The sequence below is a fragment of the Spermophilus citellus genome (assembly GCF_964194105.1).
Source record: "Spermophilus citellus genome assembly, chromosome: X".
Lineage (NCBI taxonomy): Eukaryota > Metazoa > Chordata > Mammalia > Rodentia > Sciuridae > Spermophilus > Spermophilus citellus.
Genome location: NC_138190.1, coordinates 103,145,661 through 103,167,694, shown reverse-complemented (window position 1 = coordinate 103,167,694; position 22,034 = coordinate 103,145,661). Strand labels below are relative to the sequence as shown.

Here is a 22,034-nt window from a genome sequence, read left to right as displayed (position 1 = left end):
AATGGACATGAATACCAGGTTAAAATTCTTTGGCACAGAGCAGATAAGAAACTAGAGAGGACTGAAAAAGGAAGCAAAGATTGCTCTCATTTCATTATAAATTGAGAAGACAAACTGTTTAGAAACGCAAGCAGGGTCAGAACCTAAGCAGAAGGATAATGTTGTCCCGTTGAAAGTAGAACAATCTAAATACTCATTTTCTTTTAATATTTTTAATTATTTTATTTATTTGTTTTTTTATGTGGTGCTGAGGATCAAACCTCAAACCCAGTGCCTCTCATGTGCTAGGCAAGTACTCTACGACTGAGTTACAACCTCAGCCCCCAAAGACTAATTTTTCTCCAGTCACATGTCAAAAAAGTATTAAGAATTTCACGATGGCAACAGTGATGCATTAACCCAAGTACAGGTTCCTTTTAAGTGTGGGACTCTGTTTAAATGTCCAAGTCATATACTTATGAAGTCAGCCCTGATTGAGGATCATATTCCCCCTTCGAAAATTTAATGAAAGCCACAGACACAGGAATACACTCACACACAACCCACATATAATTCTGCATACTGTTTCAACACTGTTCATGGATTACAAATTAAGATTAAAATGGATTACATGGATTTCAGGCTGTAGAGCAAGGATCCATTATTTGAAATGTACTAAAGAACAGATTTCAGATTCTTAACAATTAAAAGCTTTTCCAAGTTAAAGAGGCACTTTTTTTTCACTAGGCACTTTGTTCTGAAAGGTCTAACTGTCGCTGGAACATTACCTGTGTGGTGTACACGCAACAGAATTCCTACACTGGGAAGAGAATGAATTAGAAAATTCCTATGGTCCGTTAACACATTAAGATTTTGTGAGTATTAGCTATAAGACATTTCTACCCCGTGGCACTTCTTTGCCCACCTCTATTTTTCTGATGGCTTGAATATACTTGGTTTCAGCTGTCCTGAATTATTTCATTTTCTTTGACAAGGTAAAGACTGAGCTTCCTGAATGCCAGGCTTATGCAAATTAACCTGTGACCTGGGCTTTAGTATAAAATCAACATGTTAATTTTATGCAAAGCAATGCAAAAGATCCATCCTGGTTTCTTGCCTTCCTGAATGGACATTCAAAGTAGCATAAATAATTAAGAATGTGAAAATGATAGACAAAGCCCTTACTAAGAGCAACAAAAGGGGTACACATAAATGTGAGGGGGAGGATCCAAGAAGTCTAATGATAAAACTCGCTATTAATATAAAAGCATGAGAGGTCTGAGAGTATGGCAAGCCAGATCATAAAATTCAGGGGATGAAAGGACTATTGTAGAAAAAAATGGAAGGTAAAAATACATAAACACAGAGCTTGGTCTGGTATGCAGGAGAGGTAAGTCTAATAGCCTGGGCCTCAAAAGCCTGGGTCAGAGTTCAGATCTTCTAAGAGGAAGTGGAAAGCCCCTATTCAGACTAGACAATTGCCAAAACGAATGTCATTCTGACAACAAATTGTCAAAGCCTCTAAGAATGTTTTTATATAATATCCCAGTCATGACATTCATCAGAAGTGATATGTTTCCTGCTCATTTTTCTAATCATCAGGATGAGTAGGCGAACCAAATTTCAGTGTCATTCAAGGGCACTACTTTAGAACTTGAACAACTAGAAAAGGAAGGGGCAAAGATACCAAAGCTAGGTAATGGATTTTAAACAAATATGTGCTAAGGGCCCTTTGCTGTAGCACTTTAGTTTTCATGACATTCAAGATACAATCAGTATCTAAGGTATATTTCTTAAGCTCAAAAACAGATTTTAGATATCTACTAATTGGTCAGCTATTGAAGAAAAAAATGCAATTAATTTCAAGTAAATTGATATTAGTAGCAACAGCTTTGGCCAATAAGCAAAGTGGTAAAACAAAAAGAATTTGAGAATGACACCTGAAAATTGAACCAAATGGAAAGAAGTAAACAGAGGTGTAAGATCTGACATCAAAAGCAAAATTGGGCCATGCATGGTGGCAGACACCTGTAATTCCAGCAGCTCAGGAGGATTTTGAGTTCAAGGTCAGCCTCAGAAACTTAGGGAGGACCTAAGCAACTTAATGAGAACCTGTCTTAAAATAAAATAAAAAAAAATATTAAAGGGCTGGGATGTGGTGAAGCACCCCTGGTTTATATCCTCAGTATGAGAGAGAGAGAGAGAGAGAGAAAAAGAGATTGATTTTGAAATGAATGAGGAAGAGCTCCAAGAGTTGAAAGACTATGCTTTGAAGAAAAAGAAAAGGAAGGAAAAACTACAAACACTCCATAAAAATGTTAACTTAGACCTGGCCAATATAGGAGCATTCTGATAAAATCAGACTCTCCCACTCCCTTGACAATTGGGTGTCTAGCTCCTTTATGTTGTCATTCCCCTGGGTATGCTGGGTAAGGGGAAACAGTGTCACACATATTTGTACTACAGAGGGCTTAAGACCTGTTTATCACTAATTCTATTATCACAGTTGTTTTGTCTAATATTTTTCAGCAAATGTATAAGTTTAAATATGGGATCCTGTGACCTATATTGCAGAAAGAGATATTTATTGCCTGTTCATTTACCCAGCATTTTCTTGAGGCCTTTTGAAATTCCAGGACACATGGATGGTATTTTCCCTTAAGAAATTTTTTTTTAAAGTACTTGGCTTGCTCTCGCCTATCCCACAAATCTTACTTGCTTGCTCATGATCTCTGTCCTTAGCTAGTTTATCATACCACATGAGTCATAAATAAGCCAAGTCACTGAGCACTGACGATATTGAGTGTGTTGTGTTCATACATTATAATCTCATTATAAACCATAAAGTCTATGTGAATGTGGGCTCTTCAGATGAGGATGAGGTGCAGAGGCCCTGATAACACTGGTAAATCCTTCTATTTGAAACAGCAGAATCTAAGAATAGGCAGGCTTTGCTCTGGCCATAATTTCAAACTCTGATGTGTGGAATACTTAGTAATTCTGTGTTTGCTAGACAGCTTCCTACCTCAATTGTTCTGCTCTTCAAGTCAGCTAGGGTAACAGCAATCCATAAGTACTTACTCAATCATCTAAAAAACAGTTATCAATCAACTACTATGAACAAGGCAGTCTACTAGGTACAGAAAATTTAAAGAAACAATTTTTGCCTCCCAGAAGTTCACAGGTATGCTGGAAAAGACAGACATATAAATAACTAAATCACAATATGACCAGTTCTATTATAGAAGTACAAACAAATTACTACAGGAACAGAGACAAAAGACAATTCTGCCTGGAACAGGTGCATGGGTGGGGGCCATTCAAGCAAAGCTACACAGAGAAAATAATGTTTGAACTGGATCTTCAAAAATGAATAGTACTATCAAAAGGTAGAGAAGGTGGGAAGTAATTTGTAAGTGAATAAAAGCATAAAAGAAAATGCTCAGAGCTAGGAAAGTGAACAGTTCTTTTTTCAGAATGACAAATAACTCAAGATGGCTTGTTTGTGGTCTATGAGAGGTGCAGCTGAGGAGCCTGGGGCTAAAATGGTTTATGTACGGACTGTCCTCAACATAGGGTAGTACAATTTAGGATTTTTCAGCTTCCCAGTAGTGCAAAAACAATATGTATTTGGGAGTCGTACGTCAAGTTTTGAATGTAAATCTTATCCCAGGCTAGCAGTATGTGGTATGATACTTTCTCATGATGCTGGGCAATGGCAGGAAGTCATAGTTCCCAGGCAGACATGTCGTGATGGGGTAAACAACCAATCCTCTACTGCACTGTGTTGCTAAGCTATGATGTTCTGAAGGTTAGCTATTTTAAATGCATTTTAACCTATGAAATTTTCGATCTATGATGGGCTTATCAGGATTTAAGCCCATCTTAAACTGGGAAGCATATGCATAATAACTGTATACACATATGTATATACCTATATGTACAATATCACATACATTATATTTATATAAAATATTACAGCGCCTAATATATTGTGGGGCACTGAATATCTAATCCCAGTAACTTGGGAGGCTGAGGCAGGAGAATCATAAGTTCAAAGCCAACCTCAGCAAAAGCAAGGTGCTAAGCAACTCAGTGAGACTTTGTCTCTAAAGAAAATACAAAATAGGGCTGGGGATGTGGCTCAGTGGTCAAGTGCCCCTGAGTTCAATCCCCAGTATGCAAAAAATAAAATAAAATAAAAAAGAAGAAAAAAACTAAAAAGGATTTTATATGCCACAGCTTGTATGTCACTGGACATTTAAACCTTATCCTGTATGCAGTAGTGAACCAAAGGAGTTAAGTTCCATAGGAAAATGTCTTGCATAAAGTAATTGATCTACAAATGCTTATTAGATGACTGAATGAATGCTTACATATCTATATGACTGAATAAATGCTGCATATCTATAACTTCCAACAAACAAGTAAAAACACAACTTGCAAATCTTATGAAAAATGAGCAGGAATATAGACAGGGCTGAGAGCTGAAGGTCAGAAGACCAGGTCAAAGGCTTGTACAGTTCTGAGGAGAGAAACAATAAAAATCTGAACTAGGTCAGCAAAAGATAGGATGAAAAGAGGGTTAGATTGGAAGATACTTTAGAATTCAAAGTAGGAGAATTTGAAGATTACTAGATATGATAAGTTAGGAAAGATTTGAAGATTGTACTACATATCCTGGATATAATAGAATGATATCATTTTAACCAAGATAGGGAACACAAAGGGCAGGGTGAAATTTGCAGGGAGGATATTAAATTTTATGTTTTGAACAAGCAAGTTCAACAAACCTGTGGGACAGCCAAGTGAAGATGTCTGGCAGAAAAATAAGTGAATGCAGCTCAGAAGAGACATGAAGACTTGATTGCTGAACCTAGATCTAAAAACCTCATAAGTTCAGAGGTTCTCATTCCTCGTTATAGACAAGGAGTTAAATAAGCAGAAATCCTACTGATCTCCAGGCTCCACTCAAGTTCAAATAAATCAGTAAATCTGGGGATGAGATGTACAGATGAGTTTTAAAAGCCCCCCAGGTGATTCTAATATGCAGGGTGGATCGTTAAGGCCAAGGGAGTAGAAATTTCAGGAGAGTGTAGCATGTTTTCTTAAAAGGTGTATCAAGGAGAAAATTCTGGGGGAAAGCAAATTTTAAGGTACAGGCAGAGGAATAAAGTAATGATGGAGACTGAAATAAAATGTCCAGGAAAATATAGAACTATCTAGTATAAAGTGGCATCACTTGAGCAAAAGAAGAGAGGATCATAAAGAGAGTGTGTCCAGTAGCATCAAATGCTCGGTGCTGTCTCAATATATTAGCCTGTATTGGCTTAAAGATGAAACTAGCCATGGCCCATTAAAGCACTGGAAGGATCTGAGTAAAGGTCAAGAAAATTGTGAATCATCTAGATATTATTCAGCTGGGAGGGCTAGATGCCCAATAAGGAAGCAAGGATATTTAAAACAGAGTGGCTGCAGGGTGAGGAGTGCCAAAGGTAAAATCTTTCAACTTCATAACTTTTCCATACCTTCAGCTTTGACTTCTTAACATTGAAGAACTGCTTGAAAAGTAACTAGAGCTATGCCTCACAGTCACCTCCTTAAAGAAAAATGGAAAGATCCAGAGCTAGTTCAGTGAAATCCTAAGCAGAGTAGCTCTCAAAAACTAGCAAATCTTAGAGAAGGTTAGGAGTACTGAGGAGACGTGTGCAAAGTTTAGACAATCATGTTACGGTGATTATAAAAGCAATTATTCCTGCTAATTTCAGTGAAGGCAGCCATAGGATGGTGAAATGCTACTTCAGAGCTATAGAAGGAATGTGTTACAGTGCCACCTGCTGGTAATGTTAAGACCAGAAACAAGTTCCTATTCTTTTAAATCATTAATTCCTGAAAACGGAAGAGCGAAGAATTCAGATAAACAAGCTTTATTCTGATTTGTAATTGAGAGGGTTGCCTTATGAGTAATTTTTTTCAATTCAAAATAAAATCTAAGAATTTTAAAACTAAAAATAAAGCTGATTGAGCCGTCCTAGTATGGCAAATGGAAAGCACGTGAAGTGAAACACTAGCCAAGGACTAGGATATGCTACCAGCTTTGTCCCTGATTTCCCAACTGAGGCATCTCAACCCATACTTCCTTTTTAGATTCTCACTATATTTTCTATGATTTTTTAAACAAGGGAGATATTTAAGACACCATTTGTCTAGCTACTTGCTTCTGTGCAAATATGTTTCCTAACTAGCTGAATCTTCTATTATACTCCAGTCAATCTGGGGTACTTAGTACTCAAAAATAGCTTGCACTTTATGCATCCATACATTTGTTCCAGATGTTCCCTCTGCTCAGAATACTGTCTCACATCACTATTCCCAGTCAAGCCTTCACACTCAATATCAAATGACACCTCACCCACGAAGCCTTCCCTGATCCCCTACCCCAGCCAGAAATAATATCTCCTTCATCTGAAATATATATATGTCTTTTACATGATTCTTACATATTATAACTTGTATAATAATTGTAAATAAGTTGTATCTATGGTGTAGTGACAAAAGCATTAATTTTGGAATCAGCCAATGATGTCAAACCTGGATTTTCCACCTAATAATTGGGGACCTCAACTAAGCTCACCCTCCCTGAGCTGAAGTTTTCTCTTCTATAAAAGAAGCCGAATGCTTTGACATCTAATGACACATTTTAAGTACACACAAAGGTGCATCATGGCAGAGTATTTAAGAGCAGGATTCAGAAATCAGATAAATCCAGGTTCAAATCCTACCTCTGCCACTTTCTAAACTATGTAGAAATAGTCAAATTATTTTGCCACTCTAAGGTTCTTTTTCCCTATCTCTAAAATTAGAGCAGATATTTTACGTATATTTCCCTATCTGTAAATTAACTGCTGTATACCTCATCACTTTTATATGAGGAGACAGTGTTTGTAAAGTAGCTAGCATATAGCAGCATCCAATGCATATGAGTTTCCCTCTCCCCTATGACAGACTGAGTTCCTTGGGAGAAAAAGGCATGTCTTGCCTATTTCTGACAAGATGGAGGTACCCAGCAAAAAAAAAAAAAATATATAGTCTGCCTGCATATTTGATAAATTAATAAATTCATGTTCCTATGATATTCCTTAGCAGATTTTCATTTTAGGCAATCACTGTCTTATTTCTCCACAAAGTAGTGATGCCCAATACATGTCATTCATCTCAAGAGTTTAACAAGAACCTCTTAAAACCATGTGTTTCTTGTCTGAAGCCATTTATGGAGCACACACTTAAAATACAGTGTTCTCCTAAGTCATACCACAGAAAGAAACAGGGCTTGACTCTTGACTTGGGGAAAGTTCATTAAATGTCAAAGCATTTCTTTTAGAGGAGAATGATTCTGGTAAAACCCTCACAAAATATCATGTTTCTCTATAATGGTTTTAAATAAAAATATGGAAGCAAGAAAGAGGGTAAGAATTAGTAATATGAACAAAAGTTTTAAACTACATAGTGAGTATTTCTCTGACAGACTAGGGGTTTCATGCATATTTTAGCAAATCTTTGGGTGTCAGATTTCCCCAAGGACAAAACTACAGTAGGCATTAAAGGTGTACTTTTTCAGAGCACATATTTCGTTTAGGGCAAATTACACCTGTAGAAGTCAGCAGAACCACATGAGATGCACTCTAGCCTGACATGCCTACATGAGTTGGGTTATGATAGACTTAACCCTGGCAGAAATAAGAGGCATTCAAAGCTCCTCTCCACTCCAGCAAATACAATATCGTTCCATTCCAAAACAACAGTGCAAGAAGGAACATATGCACTGAGGTTCTTGTCTGTTCTTTTGGATGAGTGAAATCAGAATTCAAATTAATAGTAGGCTCAATTATTCTTACATCTCTCTCATTGTTTAACCCTGTGGACATTAACAAATCCAACATGATATCAAGCTTGGCAACTTCTACATTTGGATGTTACAGACCTGGACATGATCACCACATGTAATCATTTTTGGACTTTATGACTTTTCAATTAACTATTTAATTAGGCCAATTATGTATAAATTCTTATTTAAAAAGAACCAGTGTCATAAAGACTTTAATATTTCAATCATATCCGATATTGTCAATGTTAAATAATAACCAACTTAGTTGTTAACTCACATTCTTCTCTCTGTCATTCTTTGTTGCCTAACTGAATGGAATAAGCAGAGATTTTCAGTATATGGTTTGCTGTTCTTCTTGTACAACCTTTCATTTCTAGGAATCTATCATACAAAAATATTTATTCTTCTAGAACACTAAAATCTATGTACTAGGGTGTTCCTTGCAGCATTGTTTTGAAATAGCAAAACTAAGGGATAAAATTCTAATCACCATAAATATACCACAGACTTAATTGTAAAGTTCACACAATGAAATACTGTATAGTAATTAAAAGTATGAATTATATGTAGAGGCCAGATATAGATACTATGTGAGGTAACAAATCAAGTTAGAGGACATATGTGAAGTATGATTTCAACTTTGAAAATATATATAATTTTGGTTAGATGCCATATATATCAAAAGAAACTATAGACCAAGGAGAGGGATTCCTGGGTCAAATGGTGGTTCCATTCCCAATTTTCCAAGGAATCTCCATACTGCTTTCCATATTGGCTGCACCAATTTGCAGTCCCACCAGCAGTGTTTGAGTTTACCTTTTTCCCCACATCCTCACCAACACTTGTTGTTGTTTGTCTTCATAATACCTGCCATTCTGACTGGAGTGAGATAAAATCTTAGAGTGGTTTTGATTTGCATTTCTCTAATTGCTAGTGATGATGAACCTTTTTTCATGTATTTGTTGATTGTATATCATCTTCTGAGAAGTGTCTGTTCAGGTCCTTGGCCCATTTGTTGATTGGGTTTTTTGTTTTGTTTTGTTTTGTTTTGGTGTTTAGCTTTTTTAGTTCTTTGTGTACCCTAGAGATTAATGCTTTATCCGATGTGTGAGGGGTAAAGATTTGCTCCCAAGATGTAGGTTCTTTATTTACCTCACAGATTGTTTCTTTTGCTGAGAAGAAACTTTTTAGTTTGAGTCCATCCCATTTATTGATTCTTGATTTTAATTCTTTTGCCACAGGAGTCTTATTAAGGAAATTGGGGTCTAATCCCACATGATGGAGATTAGGGCCTACTTTTTCTTCTATTAGACGCAGGGTCTTGGGTTGTATTCTTAAGTCCTTGATCCATTTTGAGTTGTGTTTTGTATATGGTGAGAGATAGGGGTTTAATTTCATTTTGTTGCATATGGATTTCCAAAACCAGCATACTTCAGGGACACAGCTACATCAATGTCTATAGTAGCACATTTCACAATAGCTAAACTGTGGAACTAGATACCCTTCAATAGATGAATGGATAAAAAATGGCATATATACACAATGGAATATTACTCATCAATAAAAGAGAATAAAATCATGGCATTTGCAGGTAAATGGATGGAGTTGGAGAAGATAATGCTAAGTGAAGTTAGCCAATCCCCCCCAAAATCAATGCTGAATGTTTTCTCTGATATAAGGAGGCTGATTCATAGTGAGATAGGGAGCAGGAGCATGGGAGAAATATATGAACTCTATATAAGGCAGAAGGGTTGGAGGGGAAGGGAGGGGGCATGGGGTTATTAATGATGGTGGAATGTGATGATCATTATTATACAAAGTACATATATGAAAACATGAATTGGTGTGAGTATACCATGTATACAACTAGAGATATGAAAAATTATGCTCTATATATGTAATAAGAATTGTAATGCATTCTGCTGTCATATATAAACTAACTAAATAAATAAAAAGAAACTATAGGTAAAAATTTATTTGAAATTTAATGACAACTCTGGGAAATAAAATGTAAGAGTGTTTTCTATTTTGATGTTATTTGAACCTTTAGTAAACACACTACTGAAGTAAAAAAAAAAAAAAACTACCAAAACAACCCAACTCCTTGATTTCCAACATAAAATGAAAAAAGAAGCAGGAACTAAAAAGTAAATACTTCATTACATTGTGTGTGAAAGAGGCAGAATAATACATACATTGATTTGTGCAAAATAAAAGGAAGGTAATATGAGAAGTTAATAAATTATTTATAAATAGGGTAATGTGTGAGACCAGGTAGAAAGGATAGGTATTGGAATTACTTCTTTGATCTATTCTTTTCTCTATGATTTTGAATTTCCAATGATAAAAATGTTATGCTATTTAAATTTTTAAGAAGACAAAAAAGCAAATTTTGCAGAAACAGATGAAAATTACCTTACTTATACATCAAATTAACATGATCACAGAAAGAAATAAATTAATTAATTCAAGCAATTTTTACACACAGAACTCAACCATACAGCTTTAATAGAATAAATTCTAAGGGAATCATAAAATATCTTGTATTTTATTGAATTTGTTGTAGGTAGTGAGTTTTGGTGTTGTCATTCTGAAACTACTTTAAATAACTTATAGGATAAAACATGTGCAATTGTATTGATGAAAATGAAGGTTCTCACTACAGGAAAAAGGAGATTAAAATATGGAATGGCAAAAGATGAAGAAGATCTATGTGGCACTGGATTTTGAATTGAATGGATCTGAATGAAATCACAATTCAAAAGTAGTTCCTAAATACCATTTTCCATAGAAAGAAATCAGTACCCAGGTCAGCTTAACCCATCTTCTTCATGATAGTGAACAAGAAAGTGCTCACATCATGATGAGATATCAGGGGTAACAGGAAAACTTCTACTTCAGGCTATGACAAAATAATTGGAATGAGACCAGCTCTCCCACAGTAACCAACAATAAAGGTAAAATATATATGAAGCAACAGTTTTCAGGCAGTGCAAGTCTGTGATCTCAGAGAAAAGAAAAACTCATGAAGTAAGCCCCACAATCAACTCAGCTCTCCATGTGGGTCCAATTCCCCAATTATGGCATGGTGAGTTAGAGTCCTGACAGAGCCCAGTAGTCACACTGAGCTGCAGCTATAGAGATCAGAGTTCAAGGCTGCAAAAATAGCTAGAACTTTCAGTAAAAGGAATTTCACAGAAGGGATCCCATGAAATCTATGAGAGAGTTCTCCATGAGTGCCTGACTGAGGACTGGACTAAACATGCTCTGCCAAAATACCAAAGGCTTATCATCAGGGAGTGACCACTACAGGGTTATTATCAGAATAGTGATAATAAAAGACAGGCAATGTTAGGGTACACCTTGTTAACACTAGGGTATCCAGCTAAGACTCCAGAAAGGGCCTGTCTTCAGACAAAAACTAAAAAAATAAAAACATGTCATAGGGCCTATGCCAGACTCTTCATAGCAAAGCCCACAACTAAGCCCTGACAAGATACAGGAGAGAAACAGTTGGAGGTTGAGCCTTAAATATGTTATAGGTGACTGGGACATAATTTGGGATTTCTACAGATCTAGTTTAATAAAGTTTAAATCCAAGCTCCAAATGTTACAGATCAATAATTGAATTGCTACTATAATAGACACCAACACCATTCAGAGTAACATAACTGAATCTAGTATGTTTGTAGTATATTATCAATAAGTTCTAGTACACAATAAAACAATCATTTGATATGGACAAGAAAAGTAATTCACATCAAGGGAAAAAAAGATCAAAAACTAACCGGGAGATGGCCCATATATTGGAATATAGTAGATAAAGTATTTAAGGCAGCTATTAAATATGTTCAAAGAACTAATACAAATATAACCCAACATATAAAGAAACATGGCCATAATGAATGAATGAATGATCAAATAAATACCAAAAGGGAATTGGAAACTAGAAAAAGATACAAATGGAAGTTTTAAAACTGAAAAATATAATAATTAAAATGAAAATTTCAGTGGATGATTTTATAGAAGAGGGTAGAAAAAGGATTCAGTGATCTCAAAGACAAATCAACAAAAACTTTCCAATCCTAAAAACAGAAAATAACTGAAGTAAAACGAAGAGAATCTCAGGACCTTAAGGACAATATAATACAGTCAAACATAGGTGTCACAGGGATTGCAAAAAAGAGGAGTCCGATAAAGGCACAGAAAAATTATTTGAAAGATAATTCTCCAATGTGATGAGAAATATCAACTTAAAGATTCAAGATTCTCACCTTTTTCTAAGAATGATAAATATGGAGAAAATAATAAACACATGAAAGTCAGAGCTCTGTAAAAAAAAAAAAAAAAAAAAAAAAAAAAGAGCCGCAAAGGCAACCAGTGAAAAGAACATATTATATATAGAACAATGATAAGATTGACCAATGGTCTCTCTTTAGAAAGAAAAGAGGCCAGGAAACTAAGTAATGACATATTTAAGCAATAAAGCTGCCAATCAAGCACTCTATATCCAGGCAAGTAATCCTCAAAATTGAGGGTGAAACAAAGCCACTTTCACATAAATAAAGACTGAGAGGTTTTATGTTTATCCTACCTATGCCATGAGAAATAGTAAATATGATCTACCCCTGTAAAGAAAGGATATCAAAAGTAAATTCAAATTTTCAGAAAGGAAATAGAGCATAAGTAATGGTTAATACATAAAAAATACATAATTTGTGTTTTCTTATAATTGTGTAGAAAATGGTTTTAAAAAATGATAACTGTGTAAGGGAGTTTCATAATACATGTATAAGATACAACAACAAAAAACATGAAGGATAGATAGAATGCTACCTAAACAGACTTACACTGTTGGAAGGTTATTACATTTTTGAAGTGGAAGTAAAAAGTGTGAGTGTGTAATGTCAATTATGGCATGTGATCTGGGAAGTTTAATTCATGAAGTGATCAGCTGGAAGAGAAAATCAGTAAATAAAATGGTTCCAGGGTGAAATATACAGATGTACAATATTGAATGTGTATGGACTTTGTAAAATTAAGGATGCATATAGCCCTAGTGTAGGAGTAAGCACTATTTTTCTGTGAAGAGCTGTGTAACAACTATTTTAAGATTTGTCAGACACACAGTCTTTGTGGCAACTACTTAACTCTGCACAAAAGCAGCTATAGATAATATGCAAACAGATGTGTGACTATTTTTCAATAAAATTTTATTTCTAAAATGGGCTTGGGCTATGGGCTATATTTGGTTCTAGAGGCCATGGTATGTAACCCCTGCTCTTACGTATTCACTAAATATAATAAAAGAATTATAGTTACAAAGCCAATAGAAGACACAAAATAGAATACTAAAAAATATGTATCTAACCTAACATAAATCAGAAATGGGGCAACAGATACATAATGATAAAAAAGAAAATTGAAAATATATAGCAATTTTGTAGACTTAAATTCAAACATATCAATAATTATATTCATGGTAAATGGATTAAACACTTAATCTAAAAGACAGAAATTATCAGACTGAATAAAAAATAAAACAATAATATGCAGTCTACAAAAGTTGCACTTTAAACTTAAACTACAAATAGGTTGAAAATAAATGGATAGAAAGTGATATACCATAAAAACTGTAAACATAAGTCAGCAGCATAGATATATTAACAGGGACAATGTAAAATTCAAAACAAATAGTATTACATAAGAAGATAATCTTTTGGGAAGACAAACCAATTTCAAACATTTGTAACTAACAAGAGTTTTAAAATTCATGACAAGGGTAAAGGGACAATTAGACAGATTCATTAGAAACCCTCTGTAAGTGATTGAACAAGTATTCAAAAAAATCAGTAAGGGCACGAAAGATTAAAAAAATAGTATGACCACCTTGACCTGACTGATATTTACTGACTACTGTGCATCACAATTCACACATGTATATGGAAGATTCATAAGTAGGGGTCACACACTAGCACATAAAATATATCTCAACAAATTTCAAAAGACTGAAATCTTACAGTGAATGTTCTCTGACATACAAACAATGTAATTAAATTAGAAATGCTAATGTATTAATGAGGTACTGCACATTTCAAAGTTAGAAGAAAGGATTGTGAAAGTTTTCACCATAGCGAAATGATATGCGAGATAGATTTTTAACCTGATTTAAATATTTACAATGTATACATGTATCAAAACATCACATGGTACCCCATTAATATGTATCATTTTTATGTATAGTGTATCAGTTAAAATTCAATGTTAACAAAATCTTTAAATATTTGAAAATTAAATAACAATTTTACATAATTTTAGTTCAAAGAATAAATCACAAAGGAAATTGGAAAATATTTTAAACTATATAATAATAAAAAATCACAATTGCTGATTCAATAAGGTGTTTTATTAGTAAAGGAGAAAGATTTAAAGTCCATGATATATGTTTCTACTTTAAGAAACTAGGGAACAAAGAGCAATTTAATCCCAAAGTAAGTAAATAGGAAGACAGAAACAAGCAACAAAGAAAATTAAACAAGTCAAAGGTGGTTCTTAAAAATAAACTTGATAAATCCCTAAACAAGCAAGAGCAATCTAGAGAAATAAAAAAAATCAATGTCAGGATTGAAAGATGGGATATTACAGATCTTACAGACATTAAAAAGTTATTAAATGAATATTATATATGACTCCACACCAATAAATTGTAAAACTTAGATGTAATGGATAAATCTCTTTCAAAAACATGAATTATGAAATCTGACTCAATAAGGAAGAAAAAAATCTAAAATCTATGTAACTTGTGTCAGTTAAAGAAATCAAAGCATTAATTTTTAAAAAGTTCCACAAAGAGAATCCCAAAAGTCCAGATGATTCTAATGGTCAACACTATCAAACATTTGAGGAAGAAGTGCTGACATATAAGAAAATAGAGGTGGCAATAACACTTCCTAAGCCAACCAAATCCTTTCACCAAAACTAATGAAAGTATTACCAAAAAAACATATGGAACAGTATATTCATAAATATCAATTCAAGAATCCTCAAAAATAGCAAAATAAATCCCGTCATACATAAGACCAATAAAATATCATGACTGAGTAAGGTTGATTTTTGGCTCAAAATTTCAAATGCTGGCTCAACATTTGAAAGCTTCAATTTAAATTTACTATATTGACACAATAAAGGAGAAAAATTATCTGATCATTACAATAGATGGAGAAAAAGCATTTAACAAAATTCCTTACTGATTCATTGTAAAAACTCTCAGCAAACTACTTGTGGATGTAGGTAAAGAGTATATGAGTGACCATTGTGCAATTCTTGTAACTTTTCTATAGGCTTTAAATGTTTTTTTAAAATCATTTTCTATCTGTCCTACAGTAAAATTCCCAAGTCAAATTCTGGTTTCCCCCATGAGAATCATTTTAGACTTCTTTCTTCCGTGCCTGGCTACCCTTTGCAGTCAAGCCTATAGATTACTGCAAAAGTCATCATTCATCACTATTCTACTGAAAAATAAAATCTACTCCTAAGCTATACCATTCTAACTAAGATTCAGGTGCCTCTAGTTTTGGCTTGGTTTGCCTAACCCCCCTCAACTGCTTCCCACTTAGCTGATGTACACCTCTCCTTGGCACATATGCCACTCTCACTGCCAAATCTACCTATTCACTTATACTGTGCCTTTACATTGACAGTTCTCCTCCCGCATTCCAGCTAATTCTGGTTTTACCTGACTGTCAAGTCTTGCCTCAAGTTCTTCATCTTCCACAGAAGGTCTACTACTGACCACCCTTCCCTGATTTCCCTAGCATTGGGGGCCTGTATTGTGCAAGTTTAATATTGAATCAAATTTTGTGTTATTCCCCTAGTGTTTCCTATGTGAAACCTCTCCAGTAAGAGTGTTTCCTTCCAGCTAACTGTATCATATATTTCAGCACCTTTGTAGAAAAAATCCATTTAAATATAAATGCAAATTTTCATTCCAAATTCTCTTTCAAATTTTATTAGAATAGATGCATTATTTTTAACATTATTTGCTTTGCTTTTATACTTGATAGTATTTTATATTCACATTTCTGTGTATGCATATGGTCTAAATATTGGTCATTTTGAGAGATATATAATGTTCCATTAGTTTGCCATGATTTGATTAGCCAGTCATTTATGACAATGAAGTTAAGTATTTTTAATGAGTGAATTTTGACTTATTTTTCTTTCTCCCTACTCTCAGGACTAGCAGAATTTTGCATATACAGTAATAATTCAACAAGCTATACTTTTGGCCATATAAACCCCAGTGACAAAGAGTCCTATAGTTATTTTTCCTTCATCTTCTTCAATTAGTGTTTCATTCAGCTAAATTCAGGTCACAGCCTCTTTCTGACTAATGTGGCTCATCCCCACCTATTCCCTACTTGCTCTAAACTTTGATAAGCCAAACTCAGAAGGTCAAAGGTCATATGTATTCTCTCATATGTGGAAGCTAGAGAGAAAAATGGAAAAGAAAGGTGGAAAGCATCTCATGAAAATTAAAGGAGATCAATAGAATAGAGGAAGGGACCAGGAGAAGAAGTAAAGGAAAGGGAAAATACTGGGAAATAATATTGGCCAATTTATATGAATATGTGACAACAAATCCCACCATTATGTACAACTATAGTGTACCAGTAAGACTATGGAAAATTTCTTCAAAAAAAAAACTTTTCTTATGATCCAGACTTTGTCCTATAATGCTTTCAATGACCTAGCCAATCCTTCCATTACCACATTTCCTTCCTTCAAAGATCCAGTTTCCTCCAAAAAAAATCACCCTAATTAAGTAGATAGAAGTACTCAAATACCAAATCTCAGATTATCCCCATCAATTAAAGAACAGATCACAGGAAGGAATTTTCTCCTTGATCTTAGCTCATTATTAAATAGCACCTTGTTGAACTTTCTTCTAATATACTCATCTTGTACTCCACAGCTAAACACAGTATGAATATACTTTCAGCAACATTACTTTTAGGCAGCAATTTAAAACAAAATGTCATCTGCATGTGAAAAATTCAAAGCAGGATATTTCACTTCCGTTTTAATTATATAACATTCTATTTCATAGGATAAGTATTTTTTTTTTACACTTAGAAGTAGTTTGTGACTCTTTTCTAGCTTATGCCAGAAATGGCTCATATAACCTCTATTCTGCCTTTATGGTCTTCTTCCATTAGGTAACTGGAAATACTAAAGGTAACATATTTCTAGTGAGAAAAAACTGTTGCCCACTCATCAAGGACAAGAAAATTCCATAGTACTATCAATGCATAATTCAAAGCTTCCAATAAATGTATTACCTGATTACCTGGAATTAAGCAGTTCTATATAAATTGATCCAAAATTTATCTATAAGTACCCTCTGTGTACCAACAGGTCTTCACATCCTCCTTACTACTAGGAACTATTTTTTTAGCTGATTCAGATATTTTGGTAGCTTTGTAATGTTCTTCCCAATAGCAGATTACTGAGAGCCATTTGCTATGATCATCTTACAAATGAACTGACTACAAGATGACCCAATTTGATCTCAGAATTAAACATGCTCTCCCATAAAATTGATGTCTTTTTCCTCTTATATGGAGGTACAATTTGGGACAGCTGAAGACCAACAACTGTATAACAGCTCACATTTTTGTGTAGCAACAGCAGCAGTAGCAACAGAAGTCAAAAAGAAGCTAAGGGGAAAGCTTAATGCCCATATATAACCTGGGAACACAGTTTTTCAGCTTAAAAAGAAATACTTAATAGAAGACTTTGAGTGACTACTTCTTGATGGAGACTAATTTCTCCCACCCATCATACTAAAATTACTTTCATATGCAAGTGTCTTCTATTGGAAAAATAAATGAACATTTCTGCAACTAATATTTTTCTAGATATTAGTCAATTTCCTGAAACAGATGATGAGAGCTTTAAGAAAACAATCTTTAATAGTAGACTTTATCTAGTCCTAAATTTAGAGAATGCAAATACTATGGACATTATGAATATACTGTGCCAACAACCTCACACTTGGCCAATCAACAACAGTCCTTAAAAGTACATGCTGTAGATTTTGGCATGAGATTTTGGCATGTTCTAATGCTTCCAGGCCCTAGGTGCAGTCTCAGATCCATCTTTGCTGTTTCCTGAGCCAGTAATGATGGCTGGTCTTGCTTAGTGTCAATGGGCATTACATTGAAACATAGTTTGTGTTGTCATTTCTGAAAATTGTACACTAGACAAAATCATTTCTAAAAATTATACAACAGACAAAATCAGGTTTGTTTCAATATATGCCCAGAGTAGATGTTTTTTTTTTATTTTAGTTATAGATGGACAGAATGCCTTTATTTTATTTATTTTTATTTGGTACTTAGGATTGAATCCAGTGCCTCATGCATGATAGCTCATGCATACTAGCTACAGCCCCAGCCCCCCAGAGTAGATTTAAAATTGAACCTGTGAGGGAGGGTGTAACTCAGTGGGAGAGTGATTGCCTATAATGCTTGAAGCCATGGGTTGGATCCCCAACACGGCAAAAAAGAAAGGGAAGGGAAGAGGAAAAAGACGGAGAAAAGAAGAAAAAACTTGAACCTGTTAAGTTTTTTGCCTTGTTTGATAAGAAGAAAGTTTCATCTCTTGGTTCTTCTCTTTGGTGCATAAGGAAGACCCTTGGTATTCACATTTGTAGGAATCCCTGTGAAAGGGATCCCTGTCTACAATGAACTGCATAGACATCATTATAACTGGCTTCACATCTGGCACTAAACAGTCATAAATGCTAATGAATAAAGGATACAATCATTCTTCATTTTTGACATGGGGGAAGGGAAGCAAAGGGAAAAATAGAAGCTCTGAGTTCCACAGGATATACCACGAAGAGCAACCATGTGAGCTTGAACCCAGATCTCTCTAATTAGAAAGGCAAAGGACCTCACAATCTACATGAAGCAAAACTTGCACTGCAGATTTGCCAACACATTGTTTTTAAGAGAGAGAGAGAGAGAGAGAGAGAGAGAGAGAGAGAATTTTTTAATATTTATTTTTTAGTTTTTGACGGACACAGCATCTTTGTTTGTATGTGGTGCTGAGGATTGAACCCAGGCCACACGCATGCCAGGCGAGCGCACTACTGCTTGAGCCACATGCCCAGCCCACAAGTTTCTTAATATTCTTCAAAAGATAAGTCAATTCAAATAGGGCTATTATAAATAAAGTAAAAATTATTTAGTTTCAGAGGAGGAGGACTAGGATTAATCCCAGGGGCACTTTACTATTGAATTACATCTCTAGACTTTATATTATATTTTGAGAAAAGGTCTCACTAAGTTGCTCAGGTTGGTTTTGCACTGATGATCCTCCTGCCTAAGCCTCCTGAGTCATTGGTATTACAAGCATGTGCTACTGCACCTAGCTATTCTTTATTTTTGAGACAAAATTTTAAACATTCCACATAGGAGTGCGGTAATGTGATATTTCTCTTAATGTAATGTCCTCGCAATACTCTTGCCTCAGCCTCCCGAGTTACTTGGATTATAGGTGTGTACCATCATGCCTGGTTAAATAATTCTATTTTCTATATAAAGTAATATTATTAACCAAAGTGTAGGGCTGGAGAGGAGGTAAGATTTACTTGGATTATAGGTGTGCACCATCATGCCTGGTTAAATAATTCTATTTTCTATATAAAGTAATATTATTAACCAAAGTGTAGGGCTGGAGAGGAGGTAAGAGTCCAAAGAACAGCGCCTCCAATTTACATCAGCTCTAGGCAATTTAGGATGTCTTTTATTCATCCCTCACCCAGTTTTTCTGTATTATGAAACAAAACCACACAGATAAGCACAAACCAAGGCCAATCTACTAGTCTTTTCTGCCTTTACTATATACAGCATAAACAGAAATAGGAAGACATAACAGGAAAAGACCAACTGTGCTTTCAAACCATTTCTACTCCCCAGACCCAAAAGAAGTTTTGTTTCAATATTGCAACTGCTATTGTCCTGGAGGAGGATGCAAAGGAATGGCATGCAGAGACTCAAATATTCAAACACTTCAACTTTAAATGGAATACTTTTTGGTATAATGATTCTTCAATAAAGCTGACTTCATTTGGCCACACTAAGAAAACAAAACAAAGATCCCCTACTAAGCCACAGCAAGTAAAAATAAAGGGGCAAATCATTAAAAAGTTGATCTCTGAATGATATCTGTGTATCAATGGCAACATTCCAGATATAGATATAAACATATACATACAGACACACACATATATCCACACATATATGTGTATATATTGTTAATTACCTCTCTCCTCTTAAATAATAAGCCAAGATGTAAGACAGAATGCATAGAAAGTACCTTGAGGGGTTTTTGTTTTTAGTTTGGATTTTTCTTGAATGAAACTACCATAATACAGGTGACTTTTTAAATTGCTAACAGAAAAAAAATTTCTAACAGATTTTTTTTTCCTTACAGACTCTGCTACAGACTTTATGACATAACCAGGTAAAGAAAATGGGATCTAGTCCAACAGGTTACATTTGCCAGTAAGTAATCTCTCCAAGTCTTATTTCAGTAACAATCAATCTGAACCAAGATTCAAAGTGAAAATGTGACATGAAAGGTAAGGGAAGGAAAGGCAGCTATGAATGATATGCCAAGTGGGAGAAATGATAGTTAAAATCTGACCCACAAATACAGCCAAAAAAAGTCACAATAACACTAAAATGATTTAAATACATAAGTCTATATAAGCGTGGGGGGAAAGCCAGAATATTGTCCTACCTTTACAATTTCAGAATGCTTTGGATTTTAGCACTGTTTCTCCACGTTATAGACTGTGACCCACTTTCATGAGAGACTTATTAACTGAAGAACACCACTATCTGTTAGATATTTCATTATCAAGTATTCTTACCTAAGAAAACGAATATTAACCAAACACCAAGCCCCATCCAGCATTTATTGCTTTGAAAATTAAGTTTGTAGTTTATTGCCTAGATTTTATACTTAATGAGAGAATAAAGCGCATACATTTAATTCTGAGAAATAACTGAATTAGAAGCCAGTAGAAAGCCCCAGAATAATCTTTTGTTTCCACATAATACATTCCTCAATGCCTTCTGGAATGACTACAGACAGAAAATCAATTCTTAAAATGTCATGCATGGTTTGTAATTATAGTTAGAATATATAGTGAAAATGAAATATATATATTTATGCATATATATGTATAGCCATCCAAATGTTATTAAACAATGATTAAGCTTTGATTTGGATATCTACCGATATCTCTTCATACAATCATGGCTGCCTGCCAGACCACCATGTTCTAGGAATAGATACTTCTTCTCAAGAAATTTTTCTTCAGGCAATTAGCTAATATTTTTGAACTTACAGCCTTTAAACCTCTGCCTGTTAGGGATTTGGTAGAAATATGAAGAACTAATGCTTTCTGATATTTGTCAAAACTTTTCATTTAAATTATATTGCTATACACTCAATTAGGAGGCAAAGGATATATATTTTAAAGGTTTCCTATCTTTTCATTTGTAAATGTTTGCTCCCAAGTGTTTATTCACTAGCGAATGTAACCAACTCTAAGTAGGCCTTTAACATTTCATTGTCCACTGAGAATATACTGGTCATTGAAGTGTAACAAAATTTCACTGGTCTCCCAACATTTTCTCAGTGGTAGGCTAAAACCTCATTTTTATTTTGGCTACTTTCCAATATAGCTAGAATGCAAGTGCTTTGTCTAAAGATATCCCCAGTTAAAGGCACAGATGCCCTCTGAATGCTCACAAAACCTACACATTTTTGACCAAATAGAAGTTGCCAGCAACTTACCAGAATTTCTCTTTGACACCATCTTCAAATTTGTGCTGAATACAGAACAGACCACAAGGACCAAAAGAAATGGTGGCTTCATTGTTCACTTTGTTGTGCCTGAAAAGTCAAAAGAAAAGGAAAAAAGGAGATGGATTTAAACCAAACAACTTGTCCTCAACAACACAACATCTACAGGTTGAGCATCCCTAATCTGAAAATCCCAAACCCAAAATGACATTAGGTATATAAAGTCTATGCAAATGTTCCAAAATCTGAAACACTTCTTGTCCAGGCATTTAGAGATTCTCAA

General features: G+C 34.6%; 1 protein-coding gene across 1 annotated transcript in view; it reads right to left on the bottom strand.

The window, feature by feature from the left end:
• Window positions 1-21,824, bottom strand: part of IL1RAPL2 (interleukin 1 receptor accessory protein like 2) — a gene marked incomplete at both ends in the record, with an annotated part of 1,059,270 nt that extends 1,037,446 nt beyond the window's left edge. The window contains one exon of the mRNA XM_081278297.1: window positions 21,743-21,824. Coding sequence (XP_081134423.1) covers window positions 21,743-21,824 — 82 coding nt within the window. The remainder of the gene's footprint in view (window positions 1-21,742) is intronic.
• Window positions 21,825-22,034: the final 210 nt, after the last annotated feature.